The 25,649-nt window shown below is 46.0% G+C and overlaps 1 protein-coding gene across 2 annotated transcripts in view; it reads left to right on the top strand.

Moving 5' to 3' along the window:
- The window catches only part of LOC147697167 (lysozyme g-like), a 194,687-nt gene that overhangs the window by 39,685 nt on the left and 129,353 nt on the right, over positions 1-25,649 (top strand). For both annotated transcript variants that reach the window (XM_086933304.1, XM_086933303.1), the window contains one exon: positions 15,845-15,943. In XM_086933304.1, the coding sequence (XP_086789430.1) occupies positions 15,845-15,943 (99 nt within the window). The remainder of the gene's footprint in view (positions 1-15,844; positions 15,944-25,649) is intronic.

Genomic DNA, 25,649 nt, shown 5'->3' with positions numbered 1-25,649 from the left:
GACAATTTCATTACAAGAGCTAACTCAGTGATTGACCAGGGGATCATTTTGATGGAACGTTGGGTGTCTCATAACCTCGCTTTGGCCAAACGCTCCTCAATGGGCCATATTGCTAATGCACGTACCCCCGATCAAAACTGCAGCGCTAACATAATCTTAGCTCCGGTAACCATACACACTCCACCTGTTTCCCAGGAGCATGAGCATACTTCTCCCCTTGCCTCTCTTCCAACACCAGAGGGTTCGCTAATTTCGGACTCCCTAATGCCGGCCAACTCTCCTGAGAAATTACCCACCTGATGTACCCGAGAAAGACAGGAGCGGGATAAATCCAAAAGAAAGCGTACTGCTGCGACTACTGCGGGCGGGAGAAAACCCAAACGTGCTAAAGGGTTGGGTGACAATGATACAATATCTACAGATAAGGGCTACCATGCTTTGACTGATTTGAATACTCAGGGGCCATTGGCATTGAGCGCCCAGGACAATGGGCACAATTCATCAGGCACCGTCCAGCTCTCCGGTGGTATAAGAGCAGAAGAAGATCCTCTGTTAACTAAACTGGCCGTCCTACTAAGGTCTTCGCTTGCCCCACTAGAAGATAGACTTGTTCGTATTGAACATAAGCTCTCACAACTGGATCTGGAACTGTATACTAGGGGTCCTATGGTTAAGAAAAAGCCACATGGCTCAGGACTGGGTAATGTTTTAACTAATCCTGAGGGTGATGGTGCTCCAATTCATAATTTTCCTCTGTCTCGCGCTGTGTCAATTATTTCCAGTGCTACCAAACCACCTCTGTCCCAAACTGCTGATGCTTGTCCCACTCATTCTGCCAATCAGAGTACGTGTATCCCTTTCAGGAAAGCAGAAGGTTCCCCTGGACTTCAGAATTAGACATACAATGTTAATATTCACTCAAAACCTAATTCTGTTTCACACACTCAATCATCCATCCAATCCAGCAATTTTACCATTTATATCAATAGTCTATATCCAAACCGGAAAGTAGTGCTGTTATATACTTCTTTTTATTTTTCATTAAAAAAGTTTTTTATAGCAAATATATAGTTATCACACTACAGAATGTTAAAAAGAAATAATTTTAAAACAGTTTATACAAAGCAAACATTAGTTCATTAAAAAGAATATTTAATATTCTAGACACGACATTTATAAAAACAAGGTCATGAAAGTAACTTTTTTTTTAACAATTCATTAAATCCAATGGCAACAGTGTGAAACAGAATTAGGTTTTGAGTGAATATTAACATTGTATGTCTAAAACTGAAGTCCAGGGGAACCTTCTGCTTTCCTTAGACTAGGCTCAGCCCCCTGGGACAGAGTGAGACACCTCTCTGGTTGTTACAATACTGTGTATCCCTTTCACCACTTTGATTCCAAAAGAGAGTGGCCAGATTTCACTGCCAGTAGCAATTCAGGCGGAAAGTAGAATTGATTTACCTCCTGAAACGAGTCCATATGTGGTGGTCTTAACAGGCATTCCCGAATTAAGCAATCCGAAACAGGAATCATATATGTCTTTAAAAGATAAAGTGTCACACTGGCTTTACCAAAACAGACCACTACCTCGACATATTATTAGTGAAATATTGATGGTACGCAGACTTTCATGGGTGGGTCAAAGTTCCAAAACCATTACAGGTGACTGTGTCCTTGTAAACTTTAGGGATCCCCATACAGTGGAGTATATTTGTAACTGGAACTACAACAGTATTGGGTCAACCATTCAATCGTACCCCTTATCATTTTTTTATCCTCCAACAGATTTTTCAGACTGTGCAGGTGATTGGCCCCTAGTATCATATCGACGTGGGTGAAGGGTGGAGAGGGGCAGGCCTGGCCAACCGATTGTTCAGGGCTACCCAATTACACAGAATAGGTTTAGTAGTCTAGAAGCGGTAGATTGACTACACTCCAGTATGATGGACATGGTCCCTATTATTCAATCTAGGCACCCCCGACTTAAATGGGTTGGAGGAGCGGGTTCGGGGTGGCCCATCTAGTCTGGAAGAGGGCTCTGTGGGCTCGGGCGTGCAGTCCTGCCCCATAAAGTGCTCTCTCTTTGTGTATCTCATGAGGAGGGAGTACAGTTGGGCAGTGTTGTCATTTGAGATTCGGTTGTACCATCCAAGACGATGTCAATATTACCCTGGAATGTGGCAGGTTTGTCACATAAGCTAAACTGTGCAGAGTGGTGAGCCTTGGTGGACCAAAAGGATATTTGTCTCTTTCAGGATACTTGTGCCAGGGAAGAACACTCTAGAGAGGGTTTCGCCACATTCCATGTACTTGCTAGGTGGGGGGGGGGAAAGGACGACCGTCTGGCAATCTTGTGATATGGGTTGCTACTCACTTGGGCTGCTCGGTAGAGGTTAAGGCCACACACTCTGAAGATGTCCAGTGTATATTACTAAAGTGGCCAAACTCGCTCAAAGTAGCTATTGTGAATGTTTATTCACGCCCAGTGAGTTTGACTTCTGAATCACCCACTTTAGATCAGCTATCCAACTTTTTAAGCACATTGTCCACCGACTGCCACCTTGTGGTGGCAGGAGATGTCAATTGCCACTTTGAGCCTCTGTTGGGTACGAGTGAGGGCGCGCTTATGAGTGAGGATGACTATTGGGGTATTCCACTGTGCAAATCCCCTCGCCCAAAATCATGGTCTCCCTTAACGATCCAAATAACAACCCTTATCTTAAATAATTCATTAAGGGCCTGTAATGGGCGCACACCATCTGATATCCCATCGATGTGCACCTTTAACAAAAAGGGTCAAGAATCGCGCCTCGACTACATAATTGTGGAAATGAGGATCTGGTCTAAGGTCATCGATTTTAGAGTGATCCCTAGGGTTGATAGTGACCACAATGCACTATGTCTGGAGATGGTCTTTCCAGGACCAAAGGAAATTTCTTCCACAGAAAAAGATGATCGGGTGCAGGATTGTTACTTACAAATAACAGACAAAGGATAAAGTGGGGCAAAATAGTAGATTCCCAATATCAACTGGAAAAATTGTATGATTTAGTCCTCCCTCGACTTCTCGAGGTTAACACTTTGATCACCCATCCAATGCCCTCAGACTTTAATGGGAAGCTAAGCCACATTTATGCCGATTTAGTCTCCGATTTAGGAGAAGTCTTCAATCCCCAAGTTCCTTTAAGGAAAAAGAGAACACCAGCTGCAGCATGGTATAATTCATCTTGCAGAAAGGCCAAGTCTAAGCTGATCTCGGCGGTTAAGTTTGGGACCAATAAACAAAAACTTAGCGAATCAAGGTTGTCCTATAAAGAAGCAATGACTCATGCAAAAAGTGAGTGGGACTGTGATAGGCGGTGTAGTGTAACCACTATCCTGGACTCAAGAGACGCACGCTGATTTTGGTCATTGGTTAATACAGGCTTAGGGGAACCAAAATCTGCAATAGAACCTAATATTTCTCCTTCAGTGTGGGAAGCTCACTTCAAAGCTCTTTATTCTGATGAATCTACTGTACATCACTCATCCGCTCCAGTATTAATAAATGTACAGCATGAGCCCATGGAGTTCACCCTGGGTGAGGTCACTTGTGGGATAGGGAAACTTGCAATGGGTAAGGCCCCCAGACTTGACAAACTCCCTGGGGACTTATTCAGGCATGAACCTGGGATCTGGGCCTCTTATTTGCTTATTCTCTTCAATGCACTTTTAGGAGGTATGGAGGTTCCCTGTACTTGGATGGGAGTAGAGATAGTCCAAATTTTCAAAGAGGGCTCTCCTCTGCTCTCAGCCAACTACAGGCCCATCAACCTTATTATTGTGCCACAAAAAATATTTCGGGAGGCTCGGTTTGGACCTTCTCCTGGAATGGATGGAGGCACATGAGGTCCTAAGTCCCCTACAGGTGGGGTTCAGGAGGAACACATCTACCATGGATCAGATCTTTCGCTTGATTCTCCTGTATTGGAAAACGGCAAAGTTCGAGGGTGGCAGCCTTTACTTGGTTTTTGTGGACCTCCGGTCCGCGTTTGATTTGGTGCCATGGGTAAAACTTTGGAGGGTTCTCCAGGAGTTGGGTGTCCCTTCCCAAATATTGAAAGTGCTCATGAGGCTTCATGAGAGGACTTACGCCCTGGTCAGATGTGGAAGGAATGGAGCACTGTCATCCAGGTTCCCAGTTGACAGAGGGGTGAGACAGGGCTGTGTCTTGGCACCGACCCAGTTTTCCCTTTATGTCAATGGAGTAATCTCTTATCTGGACAGTATCCCCAATAATGATGCCCCTAAGTTGGCAGGCAGGAGGGTCCAGGCAATTATGTTTGCCGACGACACTCTCCTGCTTTTCAAATTCCCTATGGGGATACAACGGATATTGAATGGCTTTGGGGATTTCTGTCGATCTCTTGGCCTCAAGATAAACGTCGACAAAACAAAATATATGATATTTAATCCCCCGGCGTCCAAACGACCAAATCCAACTTTGGGTCATGTAGGTTTGGAAAGGGTCACGACATTTCAATACCTAGGGGTAACACTACATGAAAATCTCTCCTGGGGACCTCAACAAGTAAAATCCTGACTGAAATTGTCCCAGCTTGTGGGTGGTATCTCCAAGGTATCAAATACATCCACACTCAGGCCAGTGAGCCCAGCTCTGGAGATCTATAAGACTCAAGCCAGGGCTGCAGCTCTTTATGGCGGAGAGCTGTGGGGACACTCTTGTGCCTCTGAAATTGCAAAGCTGGAAACTAAATTCATTAGACGGTTGCTGACACTCCCTCAAAGCACCCTGCTTCTCCCTTTAAGGCTGAATCTGGGACTCTCTCCTATAGAAGATGAATTAGCACTAAAACCACTTAGGTTTTAGCATAGGTTATGGGTAAACACAGATTTGTTATATTACAGGCAAGAGCTGAAACAGGTATTGAGCCTCAACGGTGCATGGCAAAATTCCTTGGTTGGCATTTGTGAAGCACAAACCTTTGGGTCTTGGCCGGCCCGATTTGTGGGACAACCCAGAAAGGGGCTGTCTCGACCTATCACGCAAGTCCCTGTCCAGGATTTTTAAGGAGAAAAAATGGAACTCTGCACTTTGTGCTTCAAATGCTGGAACCTTAATTGATTCCTTTTTAGCCTTCAAAAATTCATATATGTTTGAAGATTTTATGGATTGTGTTTTTCCGATTTTAGCGAGAAAACTTTTTATCCAATGGAGATATGGCACTTTGCAACTTAAAGCATTCACTGGTAAATGGTCAGCGGCTGATAACAAATCATGCCCAGGATGTACCTGTGATGTCGAGGATGAACTTCATGTGCTTTTTTTTTGTCCTGCATACAGCAATTCCGGGAAGCATTGGCTCGCTCCACTCTGTAGAAACTTAGGATTTAAAAATTGTTTGTTTGCTTTCAGAATTCTAAAGATCAATACATCAAGCTCTATCGTATTTGCACTTTCCAAGTATCTTATAGCTATGTGGACCAGAAGGTGTAAATTAATTGATATCCACAGCTAAAGTTTTTAATAGTGAAAACTATTTTTATATTTCAAATGTGTGATATCTTTATAGTGTAATTTATGAAGTTCACTTAATGGCTGTAAATATCTCCTTTTTAAAAGTGTTATTGTTTTAATTTGCACTCTTTTATGACCTGGTCGGTTGAAATAAAGAATTTTTGAATTGGTAGGATGATTGCAGCTTCCAGAGTCAGTCAAACTTGAGTATTGCTGTCCTTTTGGCTGACTGCAAAGGTGCCGGTAGTTGTCCAATTGCAAGCGACTCCTCCAGAATTGCTTTGAGGGAAGGACTCATTATTTTTGGCATTTGTTTAAATAATTCAGCTGGGAAACCACTAGGACCGGGTGTTATTCCAGTCTGAATCTGGTGTGGGTTCACTGACAATTCTTCCTCCACATTTCCTCCTCTATGAGTTCCTTCTTCACATTGGTAAGCAGTCTGACTGGGAGGTTGCATTTGTACTGGTGTCACTTTAGATTTTCATTGTTACATTTTTAGGGTTTTGATTTTTTGGGTGGCAGGAGGGTGGCTTCCAGTCTGCACACCTCCACCTGTTGTGCCCCACAGTGCAGTTTATGACTTTCCCCATAATACTTGCCTTAGGAGCCTCCCAAAGGGTCACCTGTGATTCCACTCAATTTTGGATGAAGTTACCTTCTGCCTCATTTGCAATGAAAATTGCATCTGTAATGCCCCATGCACAGACAGCTAACCCAATACCTTGAAGAAAATAGAATCCTGGACCCACCCCGTCAGGGTTCTGCAGCAACCAAAGCACTGAGACTGCCCTCATCGCCACCACAGATGACATCAGGACCCTGCTGGACAATGGTGAGACCGCAGCACTCATCCTCCTAGACCTCTCTGCCGCCTTCTACACCGTCTGCCATCGCACTCTACGCACACTGCTCCACGCCGCAGGGATCTGAGACAAGGCTATGGAATGGACCACCTCCTTCCTCTCAGGCAGAACCCAGAGCTTCCGCCTCCCCCCATTCCGTTCCAAAGCCTCCGAGATAATCTGCGGCGTACCCCAGGGATCCTCCCTCAGCCCGACAATGTTCAACATTTACATGGCCCGCTCGCACACATCACCCGACAGCAAGACCTCAACATAATCTCCTATGCAGACGACACTCAACTGATCCTCTCCCTCACCAAGGACCCATCACCGCCAAAGCCAATCTCCACGAAAGAATGAAGCCGTCGCCAACTGGCTGAAGATCAGCCGTCTGAATCTGAACTCCGACAAGACTGAGGTCCTCATCCTCGGCTCCAACCCTACAGTCTGGGACGACTCCTGGTAGCAGCCCGACACCCATCGACCACGCACGCAACCTGGGAATCATCCTCGACTCAACGCTCTCAATGACCAAGCAAGTCAACGCTGTCTCCTCCTCCTGCTTCAACACCCTCCGCATCCTCTGCAAGATCTACAGATGGATCACGACAGATACAAGAAAGACAGTCACCCATGCCCTCGTCAACAGCAGACTCGACTACAGAAACGCCCTCTATGCGGGAGCTCCGACCAAGCTCATCAAACGACTACAACGCATCCAAAACACCTCAGCACGACTGATCCTCGACATACCATGCCACGGCCACATCACCCCCCACTTGAGAAACCTGCACTGGCTCCCCGTCAACAAGAGGATATCCTTCAAGCTCCTCATCCATGCACACAAAGCACTCCACAAGACCGGCCCATCCTACCTCAACTGACAACTCTCCTTATACATCCCCAACACCCAGCTCCGCTCCGCCGACCTCTCACTTGCCACGGTCCCGTGGATCCGAAGAACAACCACCGGCAGTAGATCCTTCTCCCACCTCGCCGCCAAGACATAGAACACCCTTCCACTGATCCTCCGACAGACCCAAGACCTACTGACCTTCAGGAGGATACTCAAGACCTGGCTGTTTGAACAGTAGTGGCCAGTGCCTCCCCAGCGCCTTGAGAACCTCGCGGGTATGTAGTGTGCTTTACAAATGATTGATTGATTGATGCACTGAGGCGCCTCCCTATGCATTCCTCCCTGTAGGCTGAGCATGGGTTCTACAGAAAAAAAGTGAAACCTTTCTGGGGTCAGGTGGAAGTGACTCCAAATGTCACAATACCCATAGCAGTTAAGAATTTTCTAAACCTGTGGGCTAGGCATGTGGGTTCGGTGCTTCCATTTCTGTCCTATCTTTGTAACAATCTGGTACCTCATTTGATCTCATCTCAGGATCAGTCTTCCTCTCAGAAGCTGCGATTTAAACAGACCTCTGTGTTTTAGAAAAGTGTTAGTTAGTGGGAGCTGGTCATAGATGCTTAGAAAAAATGGATTTCCCACGTAGGATTCCCATGGTCACAATATAGCATTCTTGTATGTTCTTCCTTGTATGCAACCACGTGAAAGAGAGGTGATTTCTTAGCAGTATTGCACCTCTTCATGATCCCCTTGTGAGCCTAGCAGTTTGATGGAAAGCCCTTGGCATGCGAGTAGTGAATATTTTGTTCCCATTGGGTGTGTTTTCTGTATATTGTCATCTACATCGTACTGTTTGGTAGTATACGGATTGCATCATATTTTATTTTATTTTCCAGGTGCGAGGCCATTCTCAGCTGCTTTATTTTGTGTCATGAGTGGCATATGTGCCTCTTGCCCTCTGTTAAGTTCATATTTGCAAAGCCATATGAAAAGGACTGTAATCTTATCAAATGAATCCGGGCCACCCACACACTACTCTTCTACATCATGAAGTATTAATGCATGTAGAGAGTCTACCATTGTGGCTGGGTCCCCCAAAAAAGCCATGGACAAAAATGCCCCATCTCTCAAACCTTAACACAACACCCCCACACACACAAAGTACAGCATCTGTGTGGTGGGGTGGGCACAGGAACCAAGGGAGGTACTTTCTGTGATTGTTTAGCACTTGGCTGACACCCCCTAATGTGAATGTAATAGTGTCATTGTATTGTCCATCATTGGTTACCATTACTGGGACTCCTATATTATCATTTAATCAAAGCTGGCCGCATCAGGAGTCATCTTTGTTGGCTGAGTCCGGCCCCACTCCCATTTGGTCCCAAGTGCAAGGGACTTCTGTGTGAGTGCTCTCTGGACACACCCAATATATAAACAGAAAGAGGGTGCTCCTGATCGCCTATAGGATTGCAATAGTATCGTTGTCATGCTCCGCCTCTTCAACAGTTCCTTCTGCTTAAGTGCCATTTCTACCCAGGGGCTTATCTACCACAACCACAGGCTTGGCAAATGTATCATTTATGGGCTGTTGTAGCCCTTGATTGGGCTTGCCTCTCACCACTGTGCCGGAGTTCCTTCACGTGTGTACTACCGTTATTTACCCCTTTCAGAAATATGAACACTCTTGTTTCTAGGTTGGTTGTGAATTGCCTAAACTGTTAGTTGGCTGGACAGGTGCAGTGCTGTAGCAAGGTGGAGGATGGGAAGGTGAGCCTGCTAAATCTTCTCCCCTCTCCTCATATTTCCTATCCCTGTGGTCATGGTCTCATGTGGTACACTGCCAGATGCAATATTGTCGTTTGTTGTTCCCAGCCCTACAGGGTTCCTAGAAAGCATCTCTCCTTATCTCTGGTGCCTACTTTGCGTGTTCCATCAATAATGTCTCATAGGGAGGAGGCCAAACCTCAGGCAAAGGGTATGACTAGCAGACAATCACCCAAACATTTGGTTCTTCACACAGTCTCATGAGGTAAGGCAGTCCCAGCCATGAGAGTCAGAACTACAAGAGGGTGTCTCTACATTAGCTTGTCTTTTCTTAAGGGCAGTATTTGTCAGTGCAGGATTCGGTGCCTAGATACATCAGGGTCATCGCCACCTCCCAAGAGGTCCTCCAACATGGCTGTCTTCCCCACTGCTGCTGTCCACCTTTCGTCTAGTTGGCAGATGGATATAGGATCCTCTATCCCTTATGACACATAGTTGGGGTCTGTCCAATGCATAACTCTGATTAGTGTAGGTGAGTGCTAATGGGGCCTCCCCCTCCCCTTTTTTTGCTTCACACTCTCTCTTCATTTACAATCCACCATTTGTGTCTCTTCCTTCAATGCGAGAGGGTGGGCGGAAGGTCGCACCCCTTTAATGGGCTTTTTAGCTCCACCTCAGGGGTGACTTCAGCATTATGCAGGCCCGGCACCACATGCCCACTTATCTTCATTAAAATGAAGGGAGGCTTCCTGCCAAAGCCTTTCTGAAGCCCTCCTTCTTCTGCGGAGGTCATTCTGGATCCACCTGTACTGACAGAGCCACCCGGCCCATCCACACTCGCATGCACGCACACACGCACTCACGCACCCATGCACCCCGAGGGCGTGCCCGTCCGAGGGGTATAAATAAATGGGTGCGAGACCGCTCGTGTTCTTCGGCCCCTACTTCTAGCCAGTGTCTGTGTGCAATCATTTGAAGTGAAAGTTAGGCCCACTCTGCGGCCTAGGTGGTCCCTGCCCCCGTGCTCCGGCACCACATTGGCGACAAGGCGGGTCTCCCCACGCCTCGCCCCGCTGTTGCCTGTTGCCGCGCCTACACTACTGGCTGTGCTCACGCCCCGGCGTTCGAGCCCCGGCGATTGCAGATTCTTCAAGGGTACCTGCCACCCGGACCAGCTCCTTGGCTGGCCCCAGCACCCGCGACCTGTTGCGGACCTGTCCCCGCGACGCTGTCTTCGCGCCCGGCGAGGCGCTCAGGTGAGCCCTCCCACACGGGAGGCATCAACCGCTCCTGCCGGCGGCCGCGACGGCCCATCCCGGTCCACGGGAGGCCCTTAAGCGTGACGGCACTCCCCGCTGTGCCACCCCACCCATCACTGGAGCGTGCTCCCGTCCCTCAAGCTGTGAGGCTGTGCCTCTCAAGGCCGGCCCCTCCCTCGCTCTGCTATCTGCTCTGCTCACGCGGCCTGACCACGAGCATCCTGCCAGCCCCCCTCCCCCCCTTCAGACGCCGAAGAGCACAGGCTCAGAGGGGAAAGGGTGGTGTACTGGCTCAACGTTGGGCCCACTCCTTGGATACTCCGTGGCCCCGTCTGAACTCACACTCCCCAAGCCCTGTACTACGGTTGAGACACACGTGGTGGTGAGGCCCTCTTGTCCTTGGCCTCTGCCACAGCACGACGACGTGCCCATCTTCCGCAGTGCTGCCGGCAACGTCAGGAAAGGGTGGGGAGCAGCGATATTGACGCCTGCAGATGGCCAACAGGCCCATGCCCACCCGGGAGATGAATCAGGCCGCCCCCACTGATGGCACACCCGCCCCTGTTGTGCAGGCCGCAGGCCCCCAGAATGTTGCAGCGCCACCGGTTGGTGTAGGTGCCCAAGGACTTGTCACAGTTGCGACGCCCGCGCATCCAGGCCATGGAGTTGCTGCTCCCCTGCCGCCTTTCAGTGAACTTTCTGATCCCTTATCCGCCGCGGCACGATGGCGGCTGTGGATTGGCTGCCTGGACCAGTACTTTGTTGGCGTTAGGGAAACGGACAAAAGAGTCAAACTCTCCCTACTGATGTGTTATGGCGGTGACGAACTGTATGAGCTCTTCGAGACGCTGCCCGACAGAGGCGAGGCTAACGACTACATGGCTGCAGTCAACGCACTGAATCGCTACTTTGACCCACGTGTCAACCAAGATTTCGAATGGTTCAAGCTGTGCCAAGCGCGCCAAGGCGAAGCCGAATCCATTGGAGCATATTATGCGCGACTCCACAAACTTGCGACCGCCTGCGAACTGCCAGACCAAAGGGCGGAGCTTGAGGCGCAACTCATCCAGGCGTGCAGGTCTGTCCAACTCCGGCGCCTTATCCTCAGGCAACCGCGCATCTCGCTCAACGAGATCCTTGTGCTGGCTCGGGCGCACGAGCTGTCCAATGCCCACGCGGATGACATGGAGGCCGCTCTGCACCAGCCCGGAACTGCGGCTTGCACACCGGTAATCAAGGAGGAGCACCTCGATGTGATATACCGACAGCAGCAAGCATCAAGAGGGAACGCGAGAGCGGCGCTGCATGCCTCCTGTGGGAATTGCGGGATGGATCTCCCAGCGGGAGGGAGATGCTTCACGAAGGGCAAGACATGCTCGAACTGTGGAAAACAGAACCACTTCACAAAAGTCTGCCGTAGGGGCGGAAATCAACGGCCAACCAACCCCAGCGCAAGAGGACCCGCCCAAGGCGTGCGGCAGCTGTCGCTCGAAGAGCCAGGTCCCTGCAGTGATGCGTCCCGTGCGGCATTCAACTTGGAGGACGATGTATACTTCGTATCCTTCGTCGGCAGAGATGGTGCCCGAAGATGGCCACCACCGATGTGCGACATACAGATCGCAGGGTCCCAGGTACAAGCCCTGATTGACACAGGGGCATCAGTGAACGTTATGGATAGCATTCAGTACGACAGCCTCTCCCCTCGTCCGCCTCTCTCGCCATCCAAAGCCAAAATCTACACTTTTGACATCGATGATCCGCTGCCCCTGCGCTGGGTGATAGACGTGGTGGTGGCCAGCAACAGACATGAGGTGAAGACGAAGTTCCATGTGACAGGAGGAAAACGTGGCAGGCTACTCAGCTGTCATACCGCCGAGGACCTCCAACTGGTGTTCTTCGCACACCAGGTGCACGAGCTGCACGCAGACATGATGCTTAAGGACTTTCCCACCCTCTTCCGAGGCCTAGGTCGCCTCAAAGGCAAGACCTTCAAACTACACGTAGATCGCACAGTTCGACGGACGGGGCTAAGACACAGAAGGGTGCTTTTCCACCTGCGGCCGCAGGTGGAAGAAGAAATGCAGAAACCCAAGGAACTCGGAGTCATCGAGAAGGTGTCCGGCCCGACACCCTGGGTGTCCCCCTTGTGGTCGCTCCGAAGCCAAAGCAACCCGGCACCATTCGTCTATGTGTGGACATGCGTCTCTTCTGAACAAGGCTGTCAAAAGGGAAAGACACCTCCTTACCCCTACGATGGACGACATAGTCGCAGACCTAAATGGGGCCCGCTGGTTCTTGAAGTTGGATCTAAATGCGGGATACCACCAGCTGGAGCTCCACCCGGACAGCTGCAACATAACTACCTTCTCAACACACGTCGGTCTACGGCGATACAAGCGGCTGAGTTTTGGCGTCTTCTCCGCCGCTGAAGTGTTTCAGAACGCGATTAAGGAAACCCTCTCCGGGCTAGCCGGTGTCATCAATCTGAGCGACGACATCCTAGTATTTTCCAAGACACTTGAGGAACACCACGCCCACCTCAGAGCCACCCTGCGGCACCTGGCGGATCACAGCCTTACCTTACACCGCGTCAAGTGCTCCTTCTACCAGGAGTCGGTGGAGTTCTTGGGGTATGTTTTCTCCAGAGATGGATTGCGTGTCGACCTGAAGAAAGAGGAAGCCATTCGCTTGGCACCAAGACCCACCTTGGCTACGGAAGTCAGGAGCTTCCTCGGGATGGCGACGTATTGTGGCAATTTCATCCCCAACCTAGCCTTCCTCTCTGAACCCCTCCGTGCACTGACCAAGGCTGGTCAGCCCTGGGTATGGACGGCAAAGGAAGACAACGTGTTCACGGCTGTCAAAGAAGCACTGATAGATGACAAGGTCATGGCCTATTTCCGGCCTCATCGTCGCACGGAGGTTGTAGTTGACGGTAGCCCGGTCGGGCTCGGCGCCGTGCTCATGCAAAAGACCGAGGCTCACAAATGGGTTCCCCCTGCCTACGCCATTCATGCTCTCACAGCCACCAAAATGCGTTATGTGCAGATTGAACGTGAAGCCCTGGCCATCAAGTGGGCCTGCCATCATTTTCACTTGTACCTGTATGGCCACGAATTCAAGGTCGTCACGGACCACAAGGCGTTGGTGCCTCTATTCGCAGGAACAGCCAAACTCGCCCCTCCGCGAATCGAACGATGGGCCATCCAACTACAGACATATCGCTTCAAAGCCATCTTCAGGCCGGGGGCTGTCCATCCAGTGGACTTCCTGTCTCGGCACCCGAAAGTTATCTCTCCGCAACGGACCAAGATGACACGGAGGAGGGGGAGGAGTTCGTAAAGATGCTGATGCAGTAGGCATGTCCCGCGGCTCTCACGCTTGAGGACATTAGGAAGGCCACAGAGGAGGATGAATGCCTCAGTCAAGCCAAAGCAACGCTAACGACCCGGAGCTGGAAGCATTTCCTGGATGGCGCAAGTGCCCTCACGCCCGAGGAAAAGTCGTTATGACAGCAGATCTGGAGAGCTCAAAGTGAGCTCAGCGAAGGGCCCCACGGAATAGTCCTGCGCGGCAGAACCATCATGATCCCCTCGAGCCTACAGAAGGAGGTGGTGCGCCTCGCACACCAGGGGCACCAAGGTGTGTCGAAAACCAAAGCGCGGCTGCGCAACAAGGTATGATTCCCGGGCATGGACTTCGCAGTGGAGGAAGAGGTGTGCAACTGCCATTCATGCAGCATTACAGGCCAAGACCCTGCGCCGCACCCGGTCATCACAGAAGAGCCATGCAAAGAACCGTGGACGAAACTAAGTATCGACTTTGGATCCTTCCCAGACGGGAGAAACACGTTAGTAATCATAGACTCTCACTCACGTTTCCCCGTGGTGGAAGAAGTGCCTTCCACTGCATTCACCCATGTCAAGCTAGCGCTAGACCGAACATTTGCAATGATGGTCATACCCACAGAGATACGGTCGGACAACGGTCCACCGTTCCAAGGTAAAGAGTTTCAAGCTTATTTGGCGACACGGGGCATTTGCCACAGGAAGATCACGCCTCAATGGTCACAGGCGAATGGAGAAGTCGAGAGATTTATGCACACGCTGAACAAGGCCCTTCAGATCTGAGTCGAGAGAGGAGAAGCAGCGGAGGAATGCCTATCTCAGTTTCTGAGTGCAAATCGACAGACGCCCCATTGTACCACCAAATGTGCACCAGCGCATCTACTTTTCAGGAAAGTTCCAAGAGACTGTATGCCGACAGGGCCCTCCTGGCATCCACCGGAACTGGACCAAAACGCTACCCAGCAGACAAGACAACACACCAATGAGAGACCAAGCCAGTCACGGAGAGCTCGACCCAGGTCCCTGGTGGTCGGTGACAAGGTGATCCTGAAGAACCGACACCCCAACTGGAAATACCTCACAGCGTATGAACCGGAGGTATGGGAGATCGTCAACATTCAGGGCACCATGGTGTCAGCAACCCGAGGCACCAGAGCTGTGAAGCGGAACGTGTCTTGGTTCAAACGAGTCACGAAAAGTCGGGAGACCGATGGGCCCGCATCTGCGGATGCAGACAGCGAGGAGGGGGATCAGGCCCACAACGAGACACTGCCAAGCCAACCAAGGGAAGAGGCCTCTACGTCTAGATCGGAACTTGAGACAACTGCGAACAGTGAATGTACGTCAGGAGCACCCAGGAGTCCTTTGGAGTGCGCTAGAGAGACGGGAGGTACCGAGAGTCAGCGGAGCCGGAGATACAACCTCCGACCCAACCCGACTCCCAGCCAAAGACTGAAGGACTATGCCTGGGCACTGGGTGCGGTGCAAGTGCCCCAGTGAGGTGGACTATATATCTATGAGTTTGGAGGGATGTACTGACAGAGCCACCCGGCCTGTCCACACTCGCATGCACGCACACCCGCACACCCGCACGCACCCATGCACCCTGAGGGCGGGCCCGCCCGAGGGGTATTAATAAATGGGCGCGAGACCGCTCGTGGTCTTCGGCCCCTACTGCTAGCCAGTGTCTGTGTGCATTCATTTGAAGTGAAAGTTAGGCCCCACTCTGCGGCCTAGGTGGTCCCTGCCCCCGTGCTGCGGCACCACACCACCCATGTGGCCTCTCTGCAAATTCCTTCCTCCCTTGTTTCTCAAGGCTCAGGGCTCTTGGCCTCCCAGCGGGGAAGGACTCTTTCTTGCACCTCGACTCGTGCCACTTCGCCTAGCAGCGCGTGCCAAGAATGAGCAGACGTCGCTAGCCTTCCCCTTGCAGACTGAGTCCCTGGTGTGCAGTGACTCTGCACTGCAGGTCCTTGGTGTCTTGGGCCACAGTTAGCTTCCACATGTTCACCACTTTCAGCTGTGGGTGTAGGAGGTCTTCAGTTGTGCAGATTAGACCGGATTTTAATGATTGTGTTCAGGCCAAGTGGGAGCCTCATATGGTTGCATCCGCCATGTTGGCCTGCAGGCCATGCCCCAATGCATGTACTTTAAATGCTTTTTAACAAATTTGACAGGTTAGCGAGGTTTAAAAACACCGAATCTTGTAAATCTGTCAATTTTAATTAAAATATTTATTTTTACCTCTCTAGATCTATCGAGTGGAGCTTTTTGTTACGGCTATGTGAGGGAAATTCCAACTTCTGGGGCAAGTTGCATAACTGCAAGATTAAACAAGCTGAAATATTGTGGTAGGTACTGTTTAATTCTTGAGAAAATAGCACAAATCGCAATCTGTTCCATCTAAGCTTTGTAACCTATTTTCACAAAGCGGTCTGAGGTGGCTGCTGAAAAGTAATTAATCACTGTGTATTGCATTACATTTCCTTGATCAGCACAATCGTACACTTCATTGGGCTGTGGATTGTACAAACAAGAGAATCTATGCACTTTTATCTTTCCTGCTCGTCTTCTCAAGACACGGTATGAATGAGATGCTTCTTTATTCACCATCTTGTGCTCATCAGTTCCCTGAAGGAGAACCCTAATCCGTTCGACAGGTGCCTCCACCCTGATCCCTAAGTAACCAGTGGGGACAGCAGGGCAACAAAGGTTAATTCCCTAAGTGCAGGGCACAAGTCCTTAAAAAAAGAAGTGGGGGGACTCACCAAGTTAGGCAGAATGGGTGCGACATCACTGTATGTGTCATCATCACGCGTGACATCACAGGGAGTGACATTACCGGAAGTGGCGTGCATGTTCAGTTGGTCTGTCATGAGTACACTTGAATATATTAAGAGATTTAACACGTAATATGCTGATCAGTACTTAAGCCTGTGGCATACTAAACTCTGCACCAAGAACAAAGCACTCAAGACATTGCAATAAAGATGCTAGAAACTGCAATTGTGACCTATAATATGTATTAATCTACCCAAGCATACACTGATAATTACAGACACTCTGATCATTATAAAAAATAAAATGCAAGTTGCACACTGTATTCGAAATTTTGAGCATGGCTGTGGGGGCGGGGGTGGGCGGGGGGGGGGGGGGTCAGAGAAGGCTGATGAGATGAGACACAAACATGATTTATGTTGGCAATGCAGGCTAGGGCAGTCCTTTAAAAACAGTTCCAAAACACTATGACCTCCCTTCCAGTGTTGCTAGATTTTGAGAACACTCTCTAGCTCAAAACTAACCAAAATGAGCCCAGTATTGCTACTCTAAAGGAGGGGCTTGGTCACCGTCATGCAGGCATTACATGAAAACTGCTGCGGGACCATCCTACAGAGGCGGTGTTACGAAAAATGAAAAATGTCTGCCCCTGCTAACTGCTTCTTTTGTCTCTAGTGAGTCCTCACAGCAGCCCTGTCAAGCTTCTCAGGTCCAAGAGTGGTGCTGCTCCAGTCCAAGGTTTTTTGGGATCCTGGAACTTGTAGTCTTGTTTATTCGATTATAAAACAGGACTACAAGACCCAATATTCAAAGGCAAAACCTGGACTGGACAAGTACATCAGGCATATAAGTCGAAAACCTGGCAGCTATGTCGCAGGGAGAGTCAGACAATGGAGCTGCACAAAGTAGAACGCCATGGTGCAGCCAGAGAAATTGTCCCTTGGACTGTTGGGGTAGTACAATACACCAATTATCAAGTAACAATGGGCCATTCAGGGCTTTGGGTTCTTGTGCCACTGCACTTGCTTTACCAATTCTAGCTACGACCCTGGAAGTACCCCCTTTCTTATCCACATGACTAAGTCACGATCAGGTGGGCAACACGCTGTCACTCATTCCAGGAAATTCTGCTTAAGCTTCAGTTTTAAAACTTGCAAAAAGTACTAACAGTAGCATTTGGTGCAAAAGGAGATTTCAGTTATGGCACTTGGGTTGGCCTTTGGAGAAATTCCAGTCTATCACGATTTTCAAGTAGCTTGGAGCCAGACTCCCAATTTCTTTAACTTCAGTAAGGCATTTTACCTCTATGTGTATTCTTTGCAACCTGGATAAACGAGAATGGAATTTAACAAACTGATGGATGACTAGCCCCGTGTGTTAAACCAGCAACACTTTCATTCGTAAGAGATGACGGGTTCCAGAGCCAATGAAGTAGAGGATTTTAAAATGGGTCATAGTGACATGCTATCACTCAGTTTGAACAGTTTGTCATTAACCTGAGTATCGTGCATACAAGCTACTGCAAATACAGGTGAATAACGGAGGTGGGTTACTGAGAAAATATGCATGATAAAGCTACTTTTTAAAATGCTGCAGTCACAGTTATACAGAGAGGCTCTGCTTTGACTGAGAATGTTACCAACAAAGATTTCTATTCCAGTATTTGGCAATTCTCGCAAATCAATGTTTCCTCACAGGGCACAAGTCCTAAAAAAAGAAAGTCAGGGGACTAACCAAGTTAGGCAGTAAGTCACATCATGGCACTTCACATCACAGTGTGTGATATCCCAGCGCTTGACATCACAGGAAGTGGCATCACAACCTATGAGCTCACACGCAGTGACATTAGATCTTAATGCAGCAAACACAGTAAGATGATGGACAGAGTGCTGAAACTTTTCAGACACTCACCCCCAGTTACAGATCTGGGTTTAATCCATCATCGTTTTTCTGCTCACTAAGCCACCCCAGTTTTGACTCAGGCCAGTTCCTCATGTAAACAGTCCAGCCCAAATTGCCAGGCCATCCCTACACTGGAAACAAGCATCCTGGGACTGGCTTCACAGTTAGATCTTAAGACCTCACTTATGTTTAGCAGTTCTATCATCAGTACATTAGAGAGCATTATAATATTTAACAAATTAGATTTTGCATTGGGGTTGTGCCACAATATTGTCCCAAGCCTGATTCGAAACCGGTTCCTCAACTTATACATTTAGGGGCTTATTTTCGGGATTTTGGCATAGGGCAGCACAGCAAGGCACCTTGCTGAGCTGCCCTATGGCAAAGTAAAAGGGGAGGAATGCACAGTATTTAAGCAATATGGTGCATTCCTATCCTTTCTACCTGTGCTAGTGCCATTTCGGCAGCCTAGCACCAATGTACGCATCCTGGCACCACGGTACAAGAGTGCATCTGTTACGTGCAGGATTGTTTTTGTGCAGGAAAAGGCACCTTCTTACACAAAAACAATCTTAAGAGGCTCCAGATAGCTCCCAGCCAGGATACTTCAACATAAAGAGGCCTAATGGCCCCATAACTCCAGCTTTTGTTATGGGCGAAGCTGGACTCTGATGTGCGCTTTAACCACCTGCACGTTGCTGCTCTGAACAACAGCAGACAATGTGCAGGCACTGCTGAAAGTTCCCCGGTGTCCGAAAATTACACCAGGATAAGTTTAACATATTTCTCTAAATTCCAGTGATCCAGCTGCTTACCAGCAATAGGTAGTCCAACACAATATACTCACCTGGGTCCATGCAGACATTCACAACAACCTGTCAATAACCGCTGGGGTCATGTTTTTATGAATTTCTTAACATATCAAGATTGGTTACCTCTGGTTCTGAACTAATCCTTCACTGATCAAATAGTTCTTTCCTCTGGTGGATGGACCATTAGTTAAACTAGTTGATGGTGAAATGACATAAATCAACTTACTTGCAAATATTAAATGATCACAGATTTGGATGTATTTTAAATCTTTATCTAAGAATAAGTTCATGTGAACCACTTACAAAGTACAGAACACTCTCTGTCTATTCATTAGGAAGGAAGAATCAATTAATCAATTATTAAATGTATTCATTTATACTAAGCAATGACTATGCATGGAAAGGAGAGGATAGAGAGAAAAGGACATAGGCTCATAAAATAGACATATAATTATAGTTACCAAGTATGGAGTGAAAACCAACCCCCTGGCCAAGTGGCTGGTAAGGGTCCCCAAGGAAAGATCTGGCAAAAAAAGTCTTCAGGACAGGAATCGATCACCAACGCTTGTGTAGCACCCCTCTCTGACACTCTCTTCCTCCTCGAGATTCTTCCACGATCTTCTTCTAATTTAATTAGCTTAAGATATATGGTTCTGCAATTTGATTTTTCTTTAGCATCTTTCGTTACTCCAACAGCATCTCAATCTCTGCAGTATTCAGCATCAAGGTCTCTCTAACTAACTAAGAACTACCTCAATTATACCTTACAATATTTGCGTGCCTCCCAAAAATGTTTCACTATCATGAAACTCCTCACTCATATTGGACAGGCAATGGGAGGTGATCATCAGACCATGCTTACATCTCACTCTTTTTAGTTAGCCCTTTGTTAATAAACCCATCCCCTTAATTCTTTATTCAAACTTTATTTCCCACCTGCATTCACATTATTTTTGCAACATTTATAATAGCCTCCACAGTTTCTGCCATCCTGATGAACTCTTCACCACTTGGTTCCCAGGCCAGGACACTCAGTGGCCTTGGCTTGTATTCAAGTTTGCAGTCACCGTTCAGGATTCACTCTTAATAGGCATGCACAGATGAACATTTAAGTCACATGATTCTGCTTAGTTCTGTCATACTCAAGAGGTCCAAAGGTGCACTAATAATAAAGTCAGAAAGACTTTATTAGATGTTATTTTCAAGAATAAATGATTTCACAGTATGCCACCTATTTCTATTCTAACCCCATGTACTTATTAATACTTTCCCCATGTTAGCATTAGTTAAATAACTTATTTTAGTTTCCAGCAAAGCAGATACCAAGCATGTGAGTTCAAAGCAGCCATCTTGTTAGCAACTGGGCAAGTGCAAGAAATTCTCTCTAAGTGAAAGTACATCATACTACGTAGATGCAGTAGACGCATGCATACTAAAGATTTTCAGTTAGCGGCCATTTTAGAATCTCACTCGAGTTACTCTTTAGTAAAACACATAGGCAAGCTTCTTCTTCTTTAGTGTAGTCTGTTGTGCATATTAATTTACACATTACAAGGTTAATACGGAGTTAAGAGTTACGTAAGAGGATTACGTCCGAGCAAGTCTCTTTTCTATGAGTTCTTGCTCCATCAATCCCCTCTCTGATGGCATTTTAAAGCCATCACAAAATTACCCATCCCATATCAGATGCCAATTTTAGCAATTCTTACTTTCTTTTCCTTCTTCATTTTTGTTTTTATCTTTATTCTTTAATTGTCTCATTCAGTCATATAACTTGTCCTTCATTTCTTCTAATTATATCTCTTCATACTTTCTTTTGGTTCCCTTTCCATTTATTTAATATCTCCTTCTTCTCAACTTATTAGTGCAACATTTACACCACATTATTATTACCAAAACTATTATTGCTATACTTACTAATAGAAATATTACTTGTCTAAGAATACCTTTCCCTATGTTAGTAAGCCAAGTCCCTACTTTAGAAATGCTTTTTTGATAGTCTTTCCCATACACTGTCAACCTCCAGTGGTTTTAATTCTTCATGCATTTTTGTAATATTCTTTATATATCCTTTAATTTCTGTCCATTTATCCGGTATGTAAGTGCAACAATGTTGCACTTTCAACATTTTACAGAATCCACCCTCTTTAGCCAATAATATGTCAAGCGCAAGTCGATTCTGCAAAACCATAGATCCAATTGCAACCATTTCTGTATTAATCATCAAGAAACCTCCAGCTGTATCAGTCGAAAGACGATACCACTGATGACAATGGACAAATTCTATGTGAATTTAGAACAACTCCCACTGAAGGTATCAATGCACTAAATATATCGCCTAATATTTCTGAAAAACTAGCTCTCTTTCTTCGGGTTAGATCATTAGTGTTATAATTGCTTACAATGTTTCTCTTCACAAGATTTTGAGAAATACTATTCCGAAATAGCAACTCCCGTACCATCTTGCAGGCAGCTTACAATAAGCTTTATTACCACACACATAGTAAACTCCTGGAAATACTGGATCAGTTCGCCCTTTAAGTACCCAACCTCCCAAAATTAGGAAGTTATGTTCACATTAACTGGAACCAATAAATACATTATTATAATCTGTCTTCAATCTATGGAGACATGTTTTCACTCTCTTCACAAAGTCTAGGAACATCGCAGCATGAGCCTTGCCAGCTGTATAAGTCCCTTCTTTCTCAACCCATGGTGGAATAGGGTGCTTCTGTTCATCAACTTTCCTTTGGAAATCCTGTCTCCTTTCTTCAACTCAATTTAACAACACTTTCTCTTCTTCAGGTAATGAGCACGTAATGAGCATGTTAGATTGTTTTTTATGTGCCTTTTCTATATCTAATGATTTCCTAGTTAGGATAATTCACCCATAAACTGTGCATCTAAACTACTGCATACTGGATTCATATTCTTTCTAATAGGAATTTCTGTAAATACTACATCTATATTAGAATGATAATATTGCAGTTTTCCTGCTCTATAAAATAAACTTGACAATATGCTACATGAAATGCTATATGTTAAAGGTAAATGGTGGTATGTAACCCCCTCAGCTACTGAAGTAGGTAGTTTCATACAAACATACCAATCACTAATCTCTATTGTGTCTCCATAAGCAATAACTTTGTAAATACATTTAAAGAGGTGTCATTATCTGTTACGGTGTGATGTAAATCTGTCTCATCTAATGCTTCTAATTCTACTCTATCTCCATTTTGGTTTGCAATCTTTTCATTAGTGTTTGTGTCATTCTTCTTATCCTTTATCATGAGATAAGGAACTGCTATTGTTAAAAATAGCCATACTAAAATCACTAATAATATACTACATATGCAAACTCTACAGCATTTCATTATACAACTTCGTTTTGGTCTTTCTGCAACTCTGTTCTCAGCCATTTAGTCTCAAGAAGATTCCTCTTCTTTCTTTAGTTATGAATTCGAATCTTTAAGTACTTCAAGGAGGCCTCACTTCCTTGTCGTCAATCTGTACAGCCTTTATTTCTTCATCAGATCCTTCCTTTAAATCTAGATTCTCAAATTCTTCAAGAATCGCATGAGTCCTTTCAGGTCCTTTGAATTTGCTATTCAAAACCTTTAATCTTGGACTTTTACGAACATTTCTAGTAACTGCCTGCTCGGTCTGAGTTTTGCTAGTCACTTCATTTACTTGTTCTGGATTTCCCTTTGTTTTCCTCAGGCGATATTTCAATCTTTTGACTCCCCCCGGCAAATTATCACCTATTCTGACCCGTTTAAATTGCACTACACTTTCACCTTCTTCGTCTCTTTCACAACCTCTTTTATTCTCGTTATGTTGTGGCACAACCCGTTTTTTTTCTCGTTTTCAGAGTTTCTCTCTACCTTCCCTTGTTCAGGTCTTGTCTGCGTGGTTTTTACTGCCTGAACTCGTTCTCCTTCTTCTGTTCCTGTTCAGGTACTTTCTTAATCTGCTCTTTTTCTTACCCAACTTGTTCTTCTTTTCCTAACTGGTCCTGGTCAAGTCTTATTACAATTTGATCTTCTGCCGCCTGAACATGTTCTTCTATGCCTAATTGTCCTGGTTCAGGTTCTTCGTTTGATTGTATGTTCTTCTGTCCCTATCTGGTCCTGCTCAGGGTCATTATTTTCTTGGTTCTTTTTTTTCTGAGCTTGTTCTCTATACCTATCTGGTCATCTCTAATCTCCTGCTCCACTAATCTGGTTATACTCCTTGTTTTGATAATAACTTCTGGTATGTCAACCACTGGTTCTCTGTCAGTCTCCCTTGAATCTTGTGTTATAGATTCTTCGACTGCACACCCTTCATCTTCCCCAACTGTTTGAGTCAGTTGTGGTCCTTCTTCATCAGGGGCTGGCACCCTTTTGGTATGACTGGCATGAATCCAGTTTGGTAAACCTGCACACTTCACTGCTGTGGTGGTGACTCATATGACTTGTCGTGGTTCATCCCATCTTGGTGCTAGACATGACTATCTGGTGTGATTCATTACTATTACCCAATCTCCTGGATTCAAATCATGTGCTTGCTCCGGCTGCCTGGTCACTGCGTCTTCTCCAACCTGGTGAGAGACAGAATGCACTAGGTTAACCAATCTTTTGCAAAAATCGAATACCAGATCATCTGATATATATTCAGCAATGTATGTCCTGGTATGTATGCTTGTCTCAATTATCATTTCTCTTCCCATGATAATCTCATTGGGATTGAGTCCTGTGTTTTTGTCAGGAATACTTCTGAGCCCAATCAGTACAAGAGGCAATGCATCTCTAGCTCTTTCCCTACTGTTGCATTCACTGGAGTGTGAATGGTAATTTTTACCCCTCCGCTTGTCCAGCGCTTTCCCCTACTGTTGCACTCACTGGAGTCGGAATAGTAATATTTACCCCTCCGCTATCCAGCGCTTTCCCTACTGTTGCACTCAGGAGTGGGAATAGTAAAAATTACCACTATGCTATCCAGCGCTTTCCCTTCTGTTGCACTCATTGGAGTGGGAATAGTCATTTTTACCCCTCCGCTGTCCAGCACTTTCCCCACTGTTGCACTCACTGAAGTGGGAATAGTAAATTTTACCCCTCCGCTATCCAGCGGTTTCCCTTCTGTTGCACTCATTGGAGTGGGAATAGTAATTTTTACCCCTCCGCTATCCAGTGCTTTCCCTACTGTTGCACTCACTTGAGTGGGAATAGTAATTTTTACCCCTTTGCTATCCAACATTTTAACTACTAATGTTTTTATTTTGTTATTAAATATATGTATTATTTTTTTGAATAGTTGAATGTGTTAATTAAATATAGAATATTTTATTTTAAATTATTTATATATGTGTTTATTTTATTTTTATATAATCAAAAAAGGGTATCAATTAAAGATAATAGTTAATCAAATGTATTTAAGCAAATATATGTATATGTACACATTTTTTGTGTTTATATATATTAAATTAAGTTTATTTGTAATAATTAGTTAAAATATAAATTACATTAAATTTATTTTGTTAATAATATTAATAATATTTCATTCATTTATTTTAAGTTAAGTTATTTTTTAAAGTCAATATTTTCACATCTATATTTATTATATCAATATTTTTGAGTTGATATTACTGTACTTACCTGTTTAAGTATAGGGATTCGATATTTTTGTAATCGATATTTTTACATTGATATTTTTTCATCTATATTTTTGTAATCGATATTTAAACATGGAACCCATTGAAGGTCTCTGCACTAGAATCCCAAACTACGAATGTATGCATATCTTTAAATGTTCCAATTCGCACCTCCATAGGTTTCGTGAGTGTGGTTCGGATTTGTTGGTTTGAAACTCCTACTACTTGGATCGATTCTCCCGAGTGGGGAGGTTTGGGATGTCTGCTGTTCTCACAGTAGAATGGGTCGCACCAGTATCCAAAAGGAAAGTGATATCAGTACCTTCCACTTTTCCATCAATAAATGGACCTGACTCATCTACCGGCAAGGATGCGCCAAGTACGCATTCCTCTTCCTCCCCCCTCAGGGACCGTCATGGCATGTAACTATTTTCTTTTTGGTATTGTTCTGTAAAAAATATTGTGAAACCACTGAATTTTTCTTACCACTTCCTTGAAATCAGGCATTTGCACTGTATTGTGTCTAATTCACAAAATGTGGCATAGGGGCAGGTGGCAACTGACACTGCTGATTAACTACCTGCTGTGGTTGATTCACAAACACCTCATCCTGTGTCTGTGGATTTACATTTTTATTAGGCACATTAATATTCTGAATATTCTTATACTCGTTTTTTCCAATGTCCAAGCTTTCCGCATCCATGACAAGGAAACATTTTCTTTGCATCCTCTCTATTCATTCGTCCTTTTTGTTTACCAGCACTTGCCACACTATCACTCTGATTCTGTTTGTTTACCTGACCTTTCATTTGACCATTTAATTTGATTTCCTGCTATTCTGCCAATTTCACTTTTGCCCACATCACTTTCTCTTTTAACTTTGTATGTCTAGCCTCAATGTAATCACCACAATATTTAGCGTATTTCAAAATG

Source organism: Lissotriton vulgaris, chromosome 8, assembly GCF_964263255.1.
Source record: "Lissotriton vulgaris chromosome 8, aLisVul1.2, whole genome shotgun sequence".
Taxonomy (NCBI): Eukaryota; Metazoa; Chordata; class Amphibia; order Caudata; family Salamandridae; genus Lissotriton; species Lissotriton vulgaris.
This window is presented reverse-complemented; position numbering and strand designations above follow the sequence as displayed.